General features: G+C 33.0%; 1 protein-coding gene across 1 annotated transcript in view; it reads right to left on the bottom strand.

Annotated features, from left to right (window-relative positions):
- LOC113180147 (cadherin-related family member 4-like) overlaps window positions 1–18,717 on the bottom strand; it is a 154,431-nt gene that overhangs the window by 90,972 nt on the left and 44,742 nt on the right. Inside the window, exons 14-16 of the mRNA XM_077796430.1 lie at window positions 14,528–14,633; window positions 13,579–13,797; window positions 12,967–13,112 (exon numbers count right to left, since the gene is read on the bottom strand). Of these exons, the coding sequence (XP_077652556.1) occupies window positions 12,967–13,112; window positions 13,579–13,797; window positions 14,528–14,633 (471 nt within the window). The remainder of the gene's footprint in view (window positions 1–12,966; window positions 13,113–13,578; window positions 13,798–14,527; window positions 14,634–18,717) is intronic.

An 18,717-nucleotide genomic window follows, 5' to 3' on the forward strand; every position in this document is an offset into this window, starting at 1 on the left:
AGAAATATATATATATATATATTTTTTCAACTTTCCTGTAGACTTTGTACCCTTGCCTGTATTTCTTTCCTCACTCCAGTCTGTAACTGTCTTTCTACCTTTAACTATTCAGTCTAATCCAGTGTCTACTTTGGATCATTCCTTTCTATTTACCAATATATCCAGATTCTTTTTTACATGGAAAAATGATCATCCTTCCTCAAGTATCATCTTTTCCTCTCCTCCTGTTACTCTGAATATTTTCAAAGAACCACGAAACTTTTAACTTTCCAGCTGGAATGACCTTCTAATTCCTGCTCCTCCTTTCACTGATTAGGCACACAGAGCCTTTGGGCAAGGAAACAAGCACCCACCCAAGAAGCAGGAGGCCCTGAAGTCTGTCAGTCCTCCCAAGTGGAAGGAGGAGGGGCTCCTTCACATGCCTTCACTGTTCAATTATTCATCCAATTATTCATCAATTTTCAGCCTTTTAGATTTTGTTTTTACTACAATACTGTTCTAAAAATGGTAACTATGGATTCACTATCTTTGGCATGTAAAACCTTATTTATACTTTGCATCTCTACTTTCCAATACACCATACGACATTGAGCTTCATTTTTTAATTATCCTTTTAAAATGTACCTTTCCCCCCCGCTCTCTTTTTTCTAAGAAAGAGGCTCTACTGACCTTTCATTTTAGCATCATTTATCACTGTACAGTTCTACCTTTGGGGCCTAAATTTTCTCATTTTCTTTCAATCATAAAAGCACTGTTATTAACTTTCTAAACGGATTCAACAACTCAACAGATACTTTTTAAATCCTACCTTTGAGGCATGCCTTGGGCCACACACTGAGTATGGAATTAGAAGAAATAAAATCTGTTCAATCCCAAGCCTCAGAGACCTTATGAATGCTGTGGTGATACACTAGGGTGCTGCTATTTAACAAGAGACTCCACATCCATTACCAAAGGAAAAAAAAATCCAATTTATAGAGTTTGCCAAATTGTATAACAATCTTGAAAATACTCAAAGAAAAGTTGGGAAGACACGTTAATAAAGTGCACTTGTAAGCCAATATGAACTGTCTCTAGCATACTGTGAACTTAACGTTAAATGTAAAAACCCCAATAAATAGATATTTACAAACCATAAATAGTATGCCCAGCTGACTTCTTTTACAAGTATTTGCAAAGAACCTAACTTTTTCCATTATAGAGCTCTAAATCTTCAAAATGCTTTTCATAATCTTTTTGTTGTTTAATAATAGCACTAAATAAAAAATAAAACAATTGTTACTACAAATATTATTTGGAAGTAAGTTATTCTGTAAGCAGTGTACTCCTTTTATTCTAGTTATCAAACTTTATTTTCTAAGGAAGATTTAGGTTCTGATTAAAACTATGTGGAAAGTACAGAGAGAGGCCATATACTCCTGTTTTCATACATACACAATTTCATTTCCTGTTAATATATGGTATCACAGTGGCACTTTGTTACGATCAGTGAATCTATATTGACACAAATACCAATCAAAATCCAGGTTACATTAGGTCCCACTCTCCCTGTTGTACCTTTTATGGGTTTGCACAAAATATGATAATATGTAGCCACGATTGCAGTTTTATGCAGAACAGTTCTCTGTGTTCTACCTCTTCTTTCCTTCCTTCCCCTAACTTCTTATAACCTCTGATCATTTTATTGTCTCCACAGTCCTTCTTTGTCCAGAATCTTGTGTAATTGAAACTATATAGTGTATGGTATTTTCAGACTGGTTCTTTTCACTTCGTAATATGCTTTTAAGTTTTCTCCATATCTTTGTATGGGTCAATCACTTATTTCCTTTTAGTGCTGAATAATATTCAATGTTCTATATGTAGTACAATTTATCTACTCGACTACTGAAATTTGCTCCTTAGTTTAGGCAATTACAAGTAAGCTGCTATAAATAGTTGTCTACAGGTTTTGGTATGGACATGTTTTCAATTCATTTGGGTGAACATCAAGGAGCATGACTGCTGCATAGGATAGTAAAAACACATTTTATTTTGGAAGAAATTGTTGATTTCTTACAAACTGGCAGTACCAACAAGGAATATGTGTTCCTGTTGCTCCACATCCCTGCCAGCAGTTGGTGTTATCATAGCTTTGGGTTTTACCCTTTCTAATGAATTTGTTATGGTATTTCATTATTGTTTTAATTCATGATGCTCTAAGGACATATAATGTTGATCATATTTTCATATGCTCACTTGCTCTACATGTCTTCTGTGGGTAAAGTATCTATTCAGGTCTTTTTTTCTATTTTTAACTCAAGTTGTTTTTTTCCTTATTATTGAGGTCTTATCATTATTTGTATACCTTATCAGATATGTCTGTTGAAAATATTTTTCTCAGTGTGATTTTTGTTTAAATTCTCTGAACATTGTCTTTCTTTGAAAAAATAAGTTTAATCAAGCCCAGCTCACCAATTCTTTTTAATGTATCTTGCTTTCCATGTTGGGTCTAAAAAGTGCCATACCAAATTTTCTCTAGGTTTTCTCCAACATTAATGTTAATATAATTTTGCATTTTATATTCAGAACTATGAAGTCTTTGTCTACATTATCTCTTTGCATGAAGATGCCCTCTTGTTAGCACCATTTATTGAGAAAACAACTGCTTTTGCTCCATTGTATCACTTTTCTCCTTTGTCAAATATCATTAACTACATTATGTAGGTCTACTTCAGGGCTCTCTATTCTGTTTTATTGCTTTGTCTGTCTGTTCTTTCATCAATACCACATTATCTTGACTCCTATGAATTTACACTGTCTTAAAGTCCAGTACTTTTTCTTAGTCTTCTAAGATTATTTTTCTCTTTCAATATAGTTTTGGCCATTCTGGGTCCCCAGCCTTCTAAATAAACTTTAGAATCAGTTTTCCAATATCCATAAAATAAATGGCTAAGATTTTTATTAGACTGCACTGAACCTGTAGATAGCTTTGTAAAGAGGTGATATGTTAAAGACACTGAATCTTCTATTCATAAACAGGGAATAACTTCCCATTTATTTAGTTCTTCTTAAAATGTCTTTCATATGAGCTTTACCTTATTTCTCACTTAAAGCTTGCAAATATATTTTAATATTTATACCTACCTATTTCATTTTGAGAGGTCCTAATATAACTTGCATTTTTAACTTTCCTTTCCACTTATTCCTTGTGGAAACTGGAAAAGAATTGATATTAGAATATTAAACTAGCACCTAAAAACTTATTATAATGGATTATTAGTTACAGAAAATTTTGTTTATTCTTTTAGATCTTTTAAATAGAGCAGTCTGTCATTTGCAAATAAAGACAGTTGTTTAATCTTCATCTATAATCAGTAACTGTTTTATTTTTTATTCTTGTCTTATTACATTAACTATGATTTTGAAAATGATGAGAGAGGACATCCTCACTCTGTTCCTATTCTGATTAGAAGATCTATGATCTTATTGTTAGGTATGAGTCATTAGCTTTAGTTTTTTGTAGATATTTTTTATCAATCAAAGAAGTTCTCCTCTATCTAGTTTTGCTTAGATATTTATCATGAGTTGGTGTTGGATTTTGTAAGATGCTTTTTCTGCTTCTTTTATTTGATTTTATATTTTTCTTATTTAACCTGTTGATGTGATGAAGTGCAATAATTGATGAATGTATGTATGTATGTATTTATACTGAAGCATGATCCCAAAGCCTTACACATGGTAGGCATGTGCTTTAATGTGAGAGGGGTCTTCATATAAACCTGCCTCAGATGAAGGAACACTTTTATGGTTGGATGACATCACTGCTAATCATCTTTGCTTCAAAGAGGTTAAAAGAAGGATCAGAAAAGCTCTTCTGAAGAAGGGGCCTGGTTGTAGGTCTACCACTGGTGCCTGGATTTTGAAAATTTGGGGGAAGTTTGTTCTTCCTGTGGAAAAAAAAAATCTTCACTATTCATTCTATCAGTAGCTAAATTATGAATGTTTCACAATAATTCTGAATGTTTTGTAATATTGTTTTGGGGGAAAAACAAAAAATGAGAAACAGTCATTCATCTAATATCTTTTTTTTCTCTTCTTTTTTTAAGTCTTCAAATTTTTACCATATCCCTTACTGTAAAAGATCTTAACATTAGTTCTTGATTGATAAGGCAGACATCCTGCTCATAGCACCTATTCTTTAATATCCCATCCACTTCCAGTACTTGCATTGTTATTTAAGCCATAATTTTGCTCTCAATCTAGGTCCTCTTCAGTACATATATAAATAAAGCCTTTCATTAATTTGAACTGTCTTCATCCATTTTTAGGATGTCAGCTTTTCCCTAGTTGACAGATTTTATAAACTTTATTTTTAAAAATACGATTTTTATATCCTTCAGAGAATTTTGCCTCTTTTATGGCCCATTTGCATGATATACATGTGCATGATGTATGATCTCCTCTACCTTGAGATGGTACCTTTATAGGTGTCATGTAATTTGGAAAAGTTATGTCCATTAAATTCTAACTATTTTATTTGTCCTCCTTAATTGTCTGAACTAAAATATGACATAGAAAATAGACATATGGGATTTCATAAGTAATTGAAATTTCTCCATGGAAAAAGCCTAAATGGGTATTATTTTCAAAATAAAAATATCAAATAATTTAAAAATATAACTCTAAATTGTTGGCAAAAATAAAATAAAATAAATCAGCAAGTGCCAACCAAAACATTGGTTTCTTTATTTTTAGTTTAATTAATTATAACAGTAAAATCCCTAAAACTAATCCATAATGTTGTCATATAGAATACCATAGTAAATAATTAAAGCAAGAAAGTTTTAGCTGTAGAAATAGATGTCTAAGAGGTTAGATTATAAATAATATCTGTATAATTTAAGTCATTATTGCACTTAAATTTATTATTTTTAATCATAATTTTGTACATTATTTCTCAATGTATGTTCGAAGGAACATTATGTTTTCAAGATATGCCATCAAAAATTGCTCCATGAACAATGAGTTTGTCCCAACTCTAAACTAATTTCTTATTCTCCCTAAGGAGTCACAGGACATGTATATTAAATATCCTGAAAATTTGATCAGAGGATTAAAAATTTATACTGTATGTTCTATACTTTCCTTTTCTATGACTCTTGTGAACATCATTATTTTTTGGAAAAGGATACCTTGCATATTAAATGAAGTTAAGAACAAGTTATATTGGAACAAACTGGGCCCTTAATTCATGTGGTATCCTAAAAGGAGGAGAAGAGACAGACACACAGGGAGGGCAGCACATGAAGACACAGCCAGACATTGCACTGACATTTCTACAAACCAAGCATGTGTGAGGATTCCTGCAGCAGCAGAAATTAAGAGAAGGCATGGAAGAGATGGTTTGAGCATTCAAAGAGAACATGGCTCTGCTGGCATCTGGATTTTAGATTTCTAGCATGTAAAACCAAGAAAATATATGACCGCTCTTTCAGGCTACCCAGTTTCTGTTACTTTGTTAGGGCAGCTCTAGAAAACTAATAAGAGTGACCAAATTTAATAGTTAGAGCTAATAGGTGCTTAAACCTCTCATATTTACAGAAACGTTTACATACTACTAAGAGACAATTGATATAGAAAATAAATACCATTCCCAAATCTGCAATGTCATTTGAATAATTATTTTCAAGTTCATTTATCTAAAATAATATTAGTTGAATTCTCATTTAGAAAATGTATATACTTATTGTTATTTCAAAATGCTTTACATGTGTTTGTACTTTATCAATTCTGCTCAAATTTAAATTCAATACAAAATCCTACTTCTTAGTTAAAAGTATATGAAATAAATCCCATAATGTTCCTTAAGTTTGAAGTAATCGTCAAATTCCTTGTCTCTAAATAGAAAGAGATATATACGTGTGTGTGTGTGTGTGTGTGTGTGTGTGTGTGTATCCAACTCTCACTTAGGAAAATTCTGCATAAAGCAAAAGAGACAAGATCATGTTATCATAACCAATAAATATGAAATCTGATTCATTTGGGACAAGGTTAATTTTTGCTCATGTCACAATCAGAATATATATATATGCATAGGTGGGTATTTGAATTTTGTGTGTTTTCCAAGATATATCCTAGTTTCTTATAAACATCTATAATAGCTTTCTATAGCATTGAGTCACTATCCCTGGAATAACTGTCTTCCAAATAAAAACAGAAGATACAAATCATAGAGAATGTTCTTCCAAGAAGTTGATTTCATAAATCACTTAATGCTGGAATAAAAGAAATGCCAAAAGTTTAGAATTGTGCAGGTATTTTAGAATTTTTGTGGTTTTTGAAACACATTATTATCTTTTATTATTGAAGCTGATTTTTTTGTTGTTGTTATTTTTGCTAAAATAAGTATTAAAATTTACTGGGAAGTCTCTGAACCCTGTATTTTATCATTCAATATTACTGGAAAATTATCAGTCAATCAGAAAATCAGTTTTTTAAAAATCAGCTGATAAAAATTGAAACCAGTGATTTTTCCAAGAACAAGTCCCATATATAAATGATTAAACATTTATAAACTTAAAAAATATAATATCACAACAGTGTTTCTTAATGTTAAAACAGAGTTGTTGGTTACTATCAAACATGGATGTATAAAACAAAGAAATTTGTGAGAATTTCAATTATTTGAAGGAATCCAACTCTCACTTAGGAAAATTCTGCATGAAGCAAAAGAGACAAGATCATGTTATAATAACCAATAAATATGAAATCTGATTCACTTGGGACAAGGTTAATTTTTGCTCATGTCACAATCAGAAATATTAGGAAGCTCTCCTTGGAGGATCTTTATCAAGGAGCAACTTGGAGATCTTCCTTCCTTTCATTTTGTACTGTTTCTAGCTTTAGGAGGAGGTCTTTAGGAAGCACCTTGCAAAGGTGAAGTGAACAATTGCACTGGGGTTTTTATTGCCAGGTTTAGAAAAGCGCTTCTGTTCTTATTCCAGTCAGGAACCTCTCATATCACTGAAAAGTAATCAGAAAATGTAATGTTTCTATGTTCACAGAAAATAAAATAGGATGTTCATATTCCAGTCAGGAACCTCTCATATCATTAAAAAGTAATCAGAAAATGTAATATTTCTATGTTCACAGAAAATAAAATAGGATCGGATAAACACAAAATAGCATCTGACAGGACTTCAAAATTAGTCTCTATATATTTTGGAACTATCAATAATCATATTCCTTTTGACAACTTAATAATATAAATCTAAGTTTCTCTTATGTAAAATGAGAAGAGAAAGTTTTTTCCCTAAGGTTTTCTCTAGCTTTAAAATTATCATATTCTATGATAGTTCTTAGGTCTTAATGAATTTTTTTCTACTCAAAGTTCCTGTATATACTTCTCATATATACTTTTATTTCAATAAATAATTCAGAAAATTCTATGCTTATTGGAGATTAAATTTACCTAAGAAGAAAGAATCTTCACTTCAAGGTCTTAACAACTTAATTGAGTAAAAAATTATTTTAATAATACAAACCAGAAAGAGCTACACAACAAAATAGAGATATAAAAATATTAGGACACTGACAAAGAACAATTGATATTCGATTTGGCTATCTTCTAGAAATCTGAGGGGGGTTTCTTCTTTTGTTTCCTCCATCTTGCATTCTTTTTTATATTTTCTCAAAATGTGATCTTATAAATAAAATCTGTAGTAGGTTAGTTCTCTATGCTATATTTTCAAATTCCTTAAACTATGCCATATTTAGTGCATGAAAGAAATTGATTTACAGTTTCAGTTTCATATTAACATAAACAATTCAAGAAACATTGCGCTTTTAAAAATATCTAAGCTTGTGACTTTTATGCTGTAGCATTTATTCCATAATTTGCAAAAATAATACGAACATTTTTCAAGTGTTTATCAGTCACACTTAAGTGGTTTCTAGCTTTTGTTTTGATGAGGAAATGATGAAAATCCAATCTCAATACAATATGTAGATTCAAGAGAACAATTTCCATTAGTTTCTTCTCCTGCTGTGGAAATGGAATGTGGCTTATTCATTTATGGAAAACTTGTATAGGTTTACTATGTGCCACTCAGAGCTTTAAAAACATTCAGTTTTTATTTATTTATTTGTTGGTTTATTTATTTTTGGGGATTGAACCCAGGGCCTTGTACATGGAAGGCAAGCACTCTACCAACTGAGCTATATTCCCAGAACTATATTCAGTCTTTTAAAACCTCATCTCTACTTCGTGAGTAGACACTACTCTTACCATCATTTTATAATGAGAAAACAAGACAAGAAAGATTCAGTTACTTGTCCAACATCACCACGGTAAGGGCTGAAGCTGGGATTCGTATTCAGACCCTATGGCTAAAGAATCTGTGCTCTAAATACCATGCAACGGGTATGAAAGAAATTTGGCAATTTACTAAATACTTGTACGTAGTATAGTTAACGGCTCTCGTGGTTAACAGGCATCCAGGTAAAGAATAAATAGATTCATGTCCAGTTCTTTGACATGAAAAAGTTATCCAAGAGAAAAATAGCCACCAGAAGTTATTAAACTGTTGGGATGGTCATTTCTATATTTTCTAAAACCTTTCTGTTAGGAAGCAGACAGAGCAAAATTTCCTTTCAAACTAGTTGTTTTACATATAAAAACAGATAAATTTAGTACGGACATCACTGTGTACTTTCAGACTAGTTACTTAGAACAGGAATGAAGTTTAAGAGTGTGACTATTCTTAAAAACATGCTCAAAGAAAGACAAACACTAGCTTCTAAGTCATTGATTCTATTACTATTTTAGATGTAAAGAAAATCACACAGCTTTCCACGTTCCAGAAATGAAGTAAGCATCTGGCCACGGGAGAGTCGCTGTACTCCAGTTTGGAAATAAAGGGCATGTGTTTGGTAACAGTTTCTTCAAAAGAATTACAGAAAAGACAGCGATGATTTAGAAACTATCCTCTAAGGAAATTTATCATGCTCTTTGCAGGAGACAAAACAGCCTTCAATTTTGTATGCAAATTCTTGTCAGCAAGTACATTATGGTGTAATAGACAATATATGATCATGCTATAAAATTGTTTTTGTTTGGATTTTTGTTTGTTTGTTTTGTTTTGGCATTGGTAAAGATATTCTTGATTTGGTTTTCTTCAGTTCCAGGCAGGCACATTATTAGTGTGAAGACTGATTTACTTACCTGAGTGCTATAGGTACAAAACTTTTTGTCTTCGACTAGATAAAACCACATTGCCTTTTTGTTACTTGCTTTGTGTCACAGGACAGGCCTCCTTTTATATGAACTGTTTTGCAAAGTGAGTTATTAGTCATTCTAATCCCATTTATGTAATAATTTATCATGAACCTACTATCTTATATCTTGGATCCTAGACCTACTATTGTATTTCACTGACCTATATATGTATTGACAAGGAATAGATCTTTTAAAAATATTATAGATTTCTAACCTTGGTATATTTGGTAAAACAGATTGGCGTTTGTCTTAGTCTTCTTACACTGCCATAACACAAAACCATAGACTAAGGGTTTAAAAAAACACATTTATTCTCTCACAGTTTGTTTTAGTCAGCTCTCTTGTTGCTGTGACCAAAAAGACCTCACAAAAACAATTAGAGGGAGAAAAGTTTATTTGGGGACTCCATTTCTTGGGCCATAAAGTGAGGCAGAACATCAAGGCAGAAGTGTGGGGGAGAAAAGTGGCTCAGGACATGGCAAGGAAGCAGAGAGAGCGAACTCCACTCAACAAGAACAAAATATATACCCCAAAGGCAGTCCCTAGGGACCCACCTCCTCCAGCCACACTCTAGCTTCCTGCAGTTACCACTTAGTTAATCCCCTGTCAGGGGATTAATTCAGTGACTGGATTAAGGCTCTCATGACCCAATCATTTAACCTCTAAACCTTGCCTGTCTCACACATGAGCTTTTGGGTGACACCTCACATCTAAACTATAACACTGTTCCAGAGAGTGGGAAGTCCAAGATCAAGGTCTGGCAGTGCTTAGTCTCTGGTGAGGGTATTTTCCAGGGTGCAGGCAAACACGTTCTCACGTGACCCTCACTTGCAGGGGAGAGTAGGCTCTTTGTTGTCTCTACCTATAAGAACACTAATCCCATCAGGCTAGAACCTCACATTCATCTCTTCATCTACCTCTAAATCTTAACACGCCTCAACAAGACTCCTAAAGTACAAGAAGTAAAATCAGTAATCGAGAAATGAGATGGTATCAAACTAAAAACTAAAAAGCTTCTTCACAGCAAAGCAAACAATCAAGAACATGAAGAGAGAGCCTACAGAATAGGAGAAAATCTTTGCCACCTGCACCTCAGATGGAGGATTAATTTCCAGGACATACAAAGAGCTCAAAAAACTTAACACCAAAAACCAAATAACCTAATCAACAAATGAGCAAAGGAACTGAACAGGCACTCACAGAAGAAGAAATAATAATGGTCAACAAATACATGAAAACATATTCAATATCTCTAACAATTAAATAAATGCAAATTAAAACTCCACTGAGATTCCATTTCACTCCACCCAGAATGGCAATTATCAAAAATACAAGCAATAATAAATGCTGACGAGGATGTGGGGAAAAGGTACACTTATACATTTTGCTGGGTGGAACTGCAAACTGGTGCAACCACTCTGGAAATTTGCATGGCAATTCCTCAGAAAACTTAGAATGGAACCACCAGTTGACCCAGTTATCCCCTCCTCGGTATATATATCCAAAAGGCTTAAAATTATCATACTACAGTGATACGGCCACATCTATGTTTATAGCAGCTCAATTCACAATAGCTAAACTATGGAACCAACCTTGGTACCCTTCAATAGATGAATGGCTAAAGAAAATGTAGTATAAATGCACAAGAGATATTATTCAGCTATAAAGAAGAATTAAATTATGGCATTTTCTGGTAAAGGGATGGAACTGGAGACTATGATGCTAAGTGAAATAAGCAAATCACCCAAAAAACAAATGCCAAATGTCCTTTCAGATATGCAGATGCTAAAAATAGAAGTTCATTGGATTAGACAAAGGGGAATAAGAGAAGGGAGGGAGAATGGGAATAGGAAGACAGTAGAATGAATTGGACATAACTTTCTTATGTGCATTCATGAATACATGACCAGTGAAATTCCACATCAAGTACAACTGCAAGAGTGGGATCCTAATTAGAATAAGTTGTACTTTGTGCATGTATAATATGTCAAAGTATACTCTAGTGTTATGTTTTCTATTCTATTTTTTACTTTAAAAGGAATTTTAAAAATCCTAACACAAATACAAATAACCCTCAAAAACATCACACTGGGTTTAGAGCTTCAATGTATGGTTTTGAGATGGAGTGTAATCATTCGGTTCATAAAAGGGGTAATCTTTTATTAAAGACAGATTTCTGCTGTTTGTTCCTTTCTATGGATGAAATCTAGACTCACAGACTTACCTATGAATGAAGTTGTATTATTATGTTTCTCTTCATATGTCAAGCTTTAATCTTTTTGGGAACAAGGTCTACTTTATAAACAACTGCATCATATTGGGGAATATGGACCTCAACTTATTTTTCTGAAATATTTTTATGTTTTTCCACCCTAAGTTTGTTTGAAAGTATTAGAAAAAGAAATTTAAATTCAATAATGACATCTCAGGCATAAGTTAAGCCCACCCATAAGATGGTAGGAAATGTATAGTTTTTGCCTCATCTCAAGAAATTCAGTACTTATTCCTGTATAAATTCTTTTTAGTTCCAAAAAAGAAGAAATCTGAATGGTTTTATAGATGCAGAACAAAGAGATACTTTGCTCTCATACCTACTGGAACATAGGAGTTTACATACAAAATGAAAATGGCAATAACCAGTTTAAAGTAGTACAGGCAGCAAGGGCATAATACTGATACTCGAGCTGTAACTCAGTATACTTGGGGTGTATTATTTTGGAATCTTGCGTAAGGAAAAGAGGTTCATTAGCTTCTAACATCGTTGAGTCATGGTTGAAACCATTCGAGTCACTTCATTAAATTTCTCTCCACAAAGATTTTGGCCTGGTTTATTGTGTTTTCCAGACATAATGGGCCTATGGTGGGAATTATAACACTGAGTCATGGACAATGCTGACTATTTTAGCTCACCAAGAGCACATATGAAAGTGTTCACCATGCAGGAGTATGCACAGACTCTAAACTATGTCTGTGGCTTTAAATCTTCTTTTATTAGATGTTATTGCCTTTTCTAAAGGATCCAGGGCTGGAATTCATACTGTTCTCAAGTAGCAAAAAAGAATGCAAACAACACCATAAGATAAAGAAAAACTGGCACTCTCTGTAACATTTTTTTTCTTTCTGTACAGTTCCACCAATTAATGTATGGAACTGTATTGATGTAAGTGTTGAACAAGCCAAGTCAAATTTATTCTTGCATTAAATATTTTAAAAACACTTAAAAGTCCTTTACTTTCTGCTTCATGTTTTTGAAACTCTGTAGCAGATGTCTCAGAATCTTTACTAGTGAAAATATTAAGATATTTCTTCAGTGAAAACCAGAGGGAGAGACAGAGAAACAGACTAAAATATGTCAGAGCAACCTCCCAAAACTCTTTAAGAGTATAAGTTTCTTTGTTTATTTATGAAAATATATTTATCCACAGACTGATTCTTCATTTAACTTAAATACCACCAGAAGTATCAGGCATTCTTTATCTAACTTCAGATTTATAGGACCATCAAATTAACTTATAAGTCAAATTGATTAGTTTGCATATAGTGTCAATTTTATCATTGTTTGTTACAGTAAAAATTGCATCACTCTATGAGTTTAGGTCCATGTTGAGGGCACTGAACTAAAACCATTCACATCCATCCTTTAATTTTATTTCCCAAGAACATGTGCCTCCTAAGGGATAATAGCATCGTAAGAAGTAGCTCATTCTTACCAGAACATTGATGGTCACCTGAGCAGTAGCCCTCCTTTGTCTGAAGGGGTCAGGAATGGCATCGTTGTCCAAGTCTGCAATCCTGACGGTTATCTTATGCTGTGATTCCACTTCCCTGTCTAGTGAATCTAGTAGCTTTATCATGCCTGACACGAAAATAATGGGAAACTTGTTACCCCAGTATTACCAAACATCCTCAATGTATGCTGAATTATGAACTATATAAATGAAATATAATCATTACAATAACAAATGGAAATTAACTAGTACAAAACAATGTAGTTATACATTCATTCTTCCAAAGCATAATTTTGCAGCCAAACCACAACAGATGTTAATTCATAGTCTTTTAGTCACATTATTAGGTATATAGGACATACATGCACACAGACTTTCTGGAGTTCAATATTTCAAAGATCAGAGCATCCATACTTTCCTTAGAGCACCTGAGAATTCACAGATACATGTCACACATCAATGTGAAGACAGCATAATTCAAGAGAGAGTTTATTGAAGTTGGTCTAATTCTCACCATTTCTATATAAAATAGATTCCAAATGAGCACATGTGACCTCTTTATTTTTATTACTGATTGATGTGTTTTTACAATACCTGTATCTGGTTCAATGTAAAATTTGGGAGGAGTTCCCACATTGCCTCCAACAATGGTATATTTTAAGTTGTTAAATGGCCAGTCTGCATCTGTAAATGTAATTTTTCCAACTAGTGCATCAACTGGACTATTTTCAAATATAGTGAAGGTAACCGATGTAGTTCCAACTGGATTTAGTTCATTTATGCGACTCACCCTTACAATGATTGTAAGAATAGCTATGGAAAAAAAATGTACATAAAAACATAGTTAGGGTAATCATATCTCTGATATTCTTTATTTTCCTTTTCTGTTTTACTAATACCTTAAATATTTAATATTTGGATTACAAATCATATTTATGTTGATGTTTCATTATTAAATTTTACCTTTTAAATTATAGAGCATTTAAAGTTAAATTTAGATTAAAATACTTTATTAACTGCTTTTGAACACCTGTCAAAACAATGTGTTCTATAGTATGATTATACTAATCATATATTCTAAATTAAAAATCACAGTTTATTATGGACAACATAGTGTTCAATGATTGGAATATGATTAAATTATTCCATCCTGACAGTATAGTCAATAATAAACAAAATGCAATTTACTCTGAGAATCTGAATACTAGTATTTTCTCTAATGCAGAATTTAAAAAAAATTCTTTGGAAATCTTTCAAATACACAAAGATTACAGAAAAGGTTCATCTTTGACATCATCTTCAAATAACTGCAAATTTCTATATGACACATTTGAACATTATTATCTAAGCTGGTTCCAGTTTTAATTTAGTCTTCTGGGTTATAAATAGTAGTACATATGCAGTAAATAAGTTAATATAATATCAATCTATATGCTTTAATGCAACAGATAATAGGAAGATTTTAAACATAAAATACTAAGAAAAATAGTAGGCATTTTATGTAACTCAAATTATTTAATATTTCAATTTGTTAACTTCTTACTTGAGAGTGCAGGACTTCCTTCATCAGAAACTCTCACAAACAATGTATATTTGAAGTGCATTCCTGCAAAAATAGCATTATCAAAATCTAAATGTGTAGATCCAATCTGTAGGTGAAAAATATGAACAACAACAATTTTGATTAAACATCTATTTTTCAACTACATGAATCCAAAGCTAAGAGATGTGACAAATAAGTGAAAAATGAGGATGTACAGAGTACTGTGCAATAGAAATAGAATATGGGCCACAAGCACAAGTTGCATGTGTGATTTTAACTTTTCTAGAATCCCATTTAAAAATTAAAAACAAGTGAAATTAACTTTAATAAAGATTCTTATTTAATCAAACATATACAAAATACTGTCATATCAACATGTAATCAACATCAAAAATATTGGAGATGCTGACATTTGTTTGTTAGTACTAATTCTGGGAAATCCATGACTTATTTCATAATTGCAGCTTATTTTCATTTGAATAAACCACATTTCTGGAATTCCAAGGCATACATAGCTATAGGCTTCTATAAATTTATTTAAATTAATATTATTACATATTTGGGTAGTTTATATTCTTAAGTTATATTGTCAAGTATAATAATAGCAAAACTAGGGTATTATATTTCATGTTCTTTTGTTTTCACTGATTCATTTACTATAGGTTTCCCCATTTCCCACAATCTCTTCATAAACACAGATGATCTCCAAATTACCATGGTTAAACTTACAAGAGTTTTATAGTAGTGCCCAAATGATGTGTATTTAGTAGAAATGTACTTCAAGTTTTGAATCTTGATTCCTGGGCTAGTGATTAGTAGTATGATATTCTCTTTTGAGTCTGGGCAATGGCAGTTAACCATAGCTCTGTCAGCTACACCTATCATGAGGGGAACCAAGCAATTTTCTGCAGTGTTCTGTGTTGATAAGCTGTGATGTTCTTTAGGGTTAGTTATTACATGCATTTTCAACTCACAACATTTACAATTTACGATGAGTTTAATCTGAACATAACCCCATTATAAGTCGAGAAGCATCTGTAGTTACTATGTTATGTATTTAAGATTTGTTAAAAGAAGCTATCATGACTTTCTTAGCATTCTTTCAAAATGAATTAGATCTGGGTTAGTATTAGTGGGAATAATCTCCCAGCAGTAAGCTTTGAATTGCAAGCTTCAAAATCATGCAAAAACAGAACTTGAGACTGACTCTGTGAGAGAGGTCAAAGCATCTCATATTTTTGCTCTTTCCCTTTACTCTCCAGGGAAGGATGTGCAGGGCAGGCATGATGTTTTCAGGATCTTTAACAATGTTAAATGTAAGGGGCAATCTGAGAGTCTTCCCCCCACAGCTCGTGCATAATCACACAATCCTCTGGGTGGTCATAGAATAGACTAGATGTGAGACCATCTAAAGGAAGAGTGGAAATAATATGATTGCATTCTGTGCCTCCAAGCTTTTCTGAAGTCCTTTTTGTGTGTCAGTCACATCCACATTAACTATTTTTCAAACCAGTCAGCATTATTAGGCAGGGGAGTTATGTGCAGCAATTAAGTGATTAGTTGGGACAGAAAAGCATAGAAGAATAGCATTGTTTAAGATTCTGGGTTTCAAGAATTTGAGAAATTAGGGACTGTAAATAAGTCAAGTGGGAGAAAAAAATAATTTCTTTGTGCATGAAGAAGAATATTAGGTGGTCTATAAGGTACTTTTCAATGTTAAAATTCTGTAGTCTGCATTCTAAGTGGCCAAAGGAAGGTAACATAAAGAACGGCAATGGCACTGAACCAGGTATCAGTCAGAAAGTTAGTAATTCACCCTGGTAATTGTCCTCCAAAATTACTACATGCTTTTTCTCACCCTGTTTATACTATGGCAATGTGGAAAATAGAAATAAATTGAGCATTGAGAGAAACTACAACTACTATAAGAAGATAATCAAAGGCACACACAAATAAATATGAATAAATAAATATAACATGGCAGAGCCCTACAGAAATGTTACTGGGAGAGTTAATATTCCACATGGTAAAAAAAAAAAAAGTTAATTGACTCCTTGCTAACTTCCAAACCACAAAATTAATTCTGTTTTTCCAACAATTTAGGTATGAAGGTCATTGGTTAAAATATTTATAGGAAAATAACCTATATCATATTATGCTTGAATACATCATACAAATCAATAAGGAAAATAAAGCAATAATGGATAAATACATGTTCATCCTGTTCATACAAGTACCCTGTCCAAATACTTGCTGTTTCTTCACATAATGGTGAATATATAAAAAGATCTACAATCTTATTACCAAACAAGCTAAATATCGTAATATGTATGAGAATACCAGATATTGAAATAAGGCACTGAAGAAGAACCATGCTTAAACATTACTGATGAGAGTTCAAGCTGATACAACCAACCAATATGGAAAACAACTTGATACTACTTCATGTAATTAAATGATATAACCTAGAGTACATGTTGCATGAAAGAACCAAAGGAAAGGCATAATAATATTCATAATAATATTACACATAATAAGCAAAAATTAGAAGGAAATTCAAACTTGCATTTTTGGGAGAAAGACTAGAATCACCCAATAGAATATTAAAGAATAATATGGAACATTATAATAATCATATTGATTGATATGGCCCATATAGAGACAGTCATTAGAAGCACAACATAAATATCAAGTTATGAATCTGCATATATTATATCATTTCTTTTAAAGCTTTTCAATATAGTTCAGGAATACATACATGGTAGATAAAACTAAATTCCTCAAGGTAGTAACAAACACAAAATTCAATATACCTATTTTCTCAGGAAGACAAATGACAGGGCTCCCTGGCTACTAAGCTATGCTGCCGGCCTATGGGTCCCTGCCCAGAACTGGCAAAGGAGTAGTGGGGCTGCAAAGTGGCAGCCCAGATGGGTCCGGCTGAAGGAGTAAGCACTGCCCCCCACCACGCAGGCATGGTGGGCCTGAGGCACTGTGAGGCAGGGCTTGCCAAACTATCATCCTTCAGCCAGGCCTGGGCATAATACTGGTACCCTGCTGCAGGAGCCTACTCCACACAGTTTGCCCAGAACCTGCAAATATGGAACACCCCAGGACCTCAACCTGCGGCTTCCTGACTGGTGGCAAGAAAATGGAAGGGAGGCTGACCTGAATGGAAATCGGGGCTCAAGAGCTGACCAATAGCATTTGTGATCTGGAATCCCAAACCTTAATTAGCATCAACTTAGACCAATTACATTGGTACTCTTTTCAAACCATAATTAACATAAGTTTGGACCAATAGCAGCGGCCCAAAAGCTATATAAACACCTAAACTAGTACAGTTGGAGCAAGAAAACCTGCTTTCAGGTCCTTTCCGGCGCTGCTGGAATTCTGTTCCTGTTTCTAACTATCAGTTAAATCCTGCTCTTACACTCACTCATTCTGGTCTGAGGATTTCACAAGACAAGAACCCAGAAAGAAGAAGAAATTGAAGGTAAGTCTCTGGGGTCTGCTACAACGTTGGAGGGCATGGCCAGATATTAAGAGCTGCAACACTTCTTGGCTGCAGAGACCTGCAATCTTAGCAGACCCCATCCACCACCTGCCAGAGAATGAGTTTCCTCTCAAAACTCCAGTTTCACAAGGAGAAGGGTGGGAACAGGTAAATTGGTGTTAGTGATTTTGTAATTCTGAAGTGCAGGGATGGATTCAGTGATTCATTTCATTACTATGCTGCATAATTTGCAAATCTGTTAATTATGTTATCTTAAAAATATCAGATCATCCTTAGACAATAATAATTAGGAATGGAATGACTAACAAAATACATAGGATGGGGTGATTTTTCACATCAATGTCCATTAAAGAGAAATAACCTAATAAAATACAAGACTAACAATACTGACTTAGAGAAATATTCATTTCATTACCTTACTTAAAAGTTAAATCTATTGCATATGAAATCATTTGGATTAATTAAATAGTAATTCACTGTTAAACATTAAAATTATACATTTATTCCTGGTATCCTGGTGAAAATCATTCCTTAATTAATTGAGATAACTTTAAGTTAATATACACTAGTCTACTAGAGCTTTAATCATTATTTTAAAATAAAGTTTTGATGCTTATTATAAATCCACATTTTGAATGACTGCTAGAGCTGTTTCTCCTCTTAATATAATACA

Source organism: Urocitellus parryii, chromosome 3 (assembly GCF_045843805.1).
Source record: "Urocitellus parryii isolate mUroPar1 chromosome 3, mUroPar1.hap1, whole genome shotgun sequence".
Classification (NCBI taxonomy): Eukaryota; Metazoa; Chordata; class Mammalia; order Rodentia; family Sciuridae; genus Urocitellus; species Urocitellus parryii.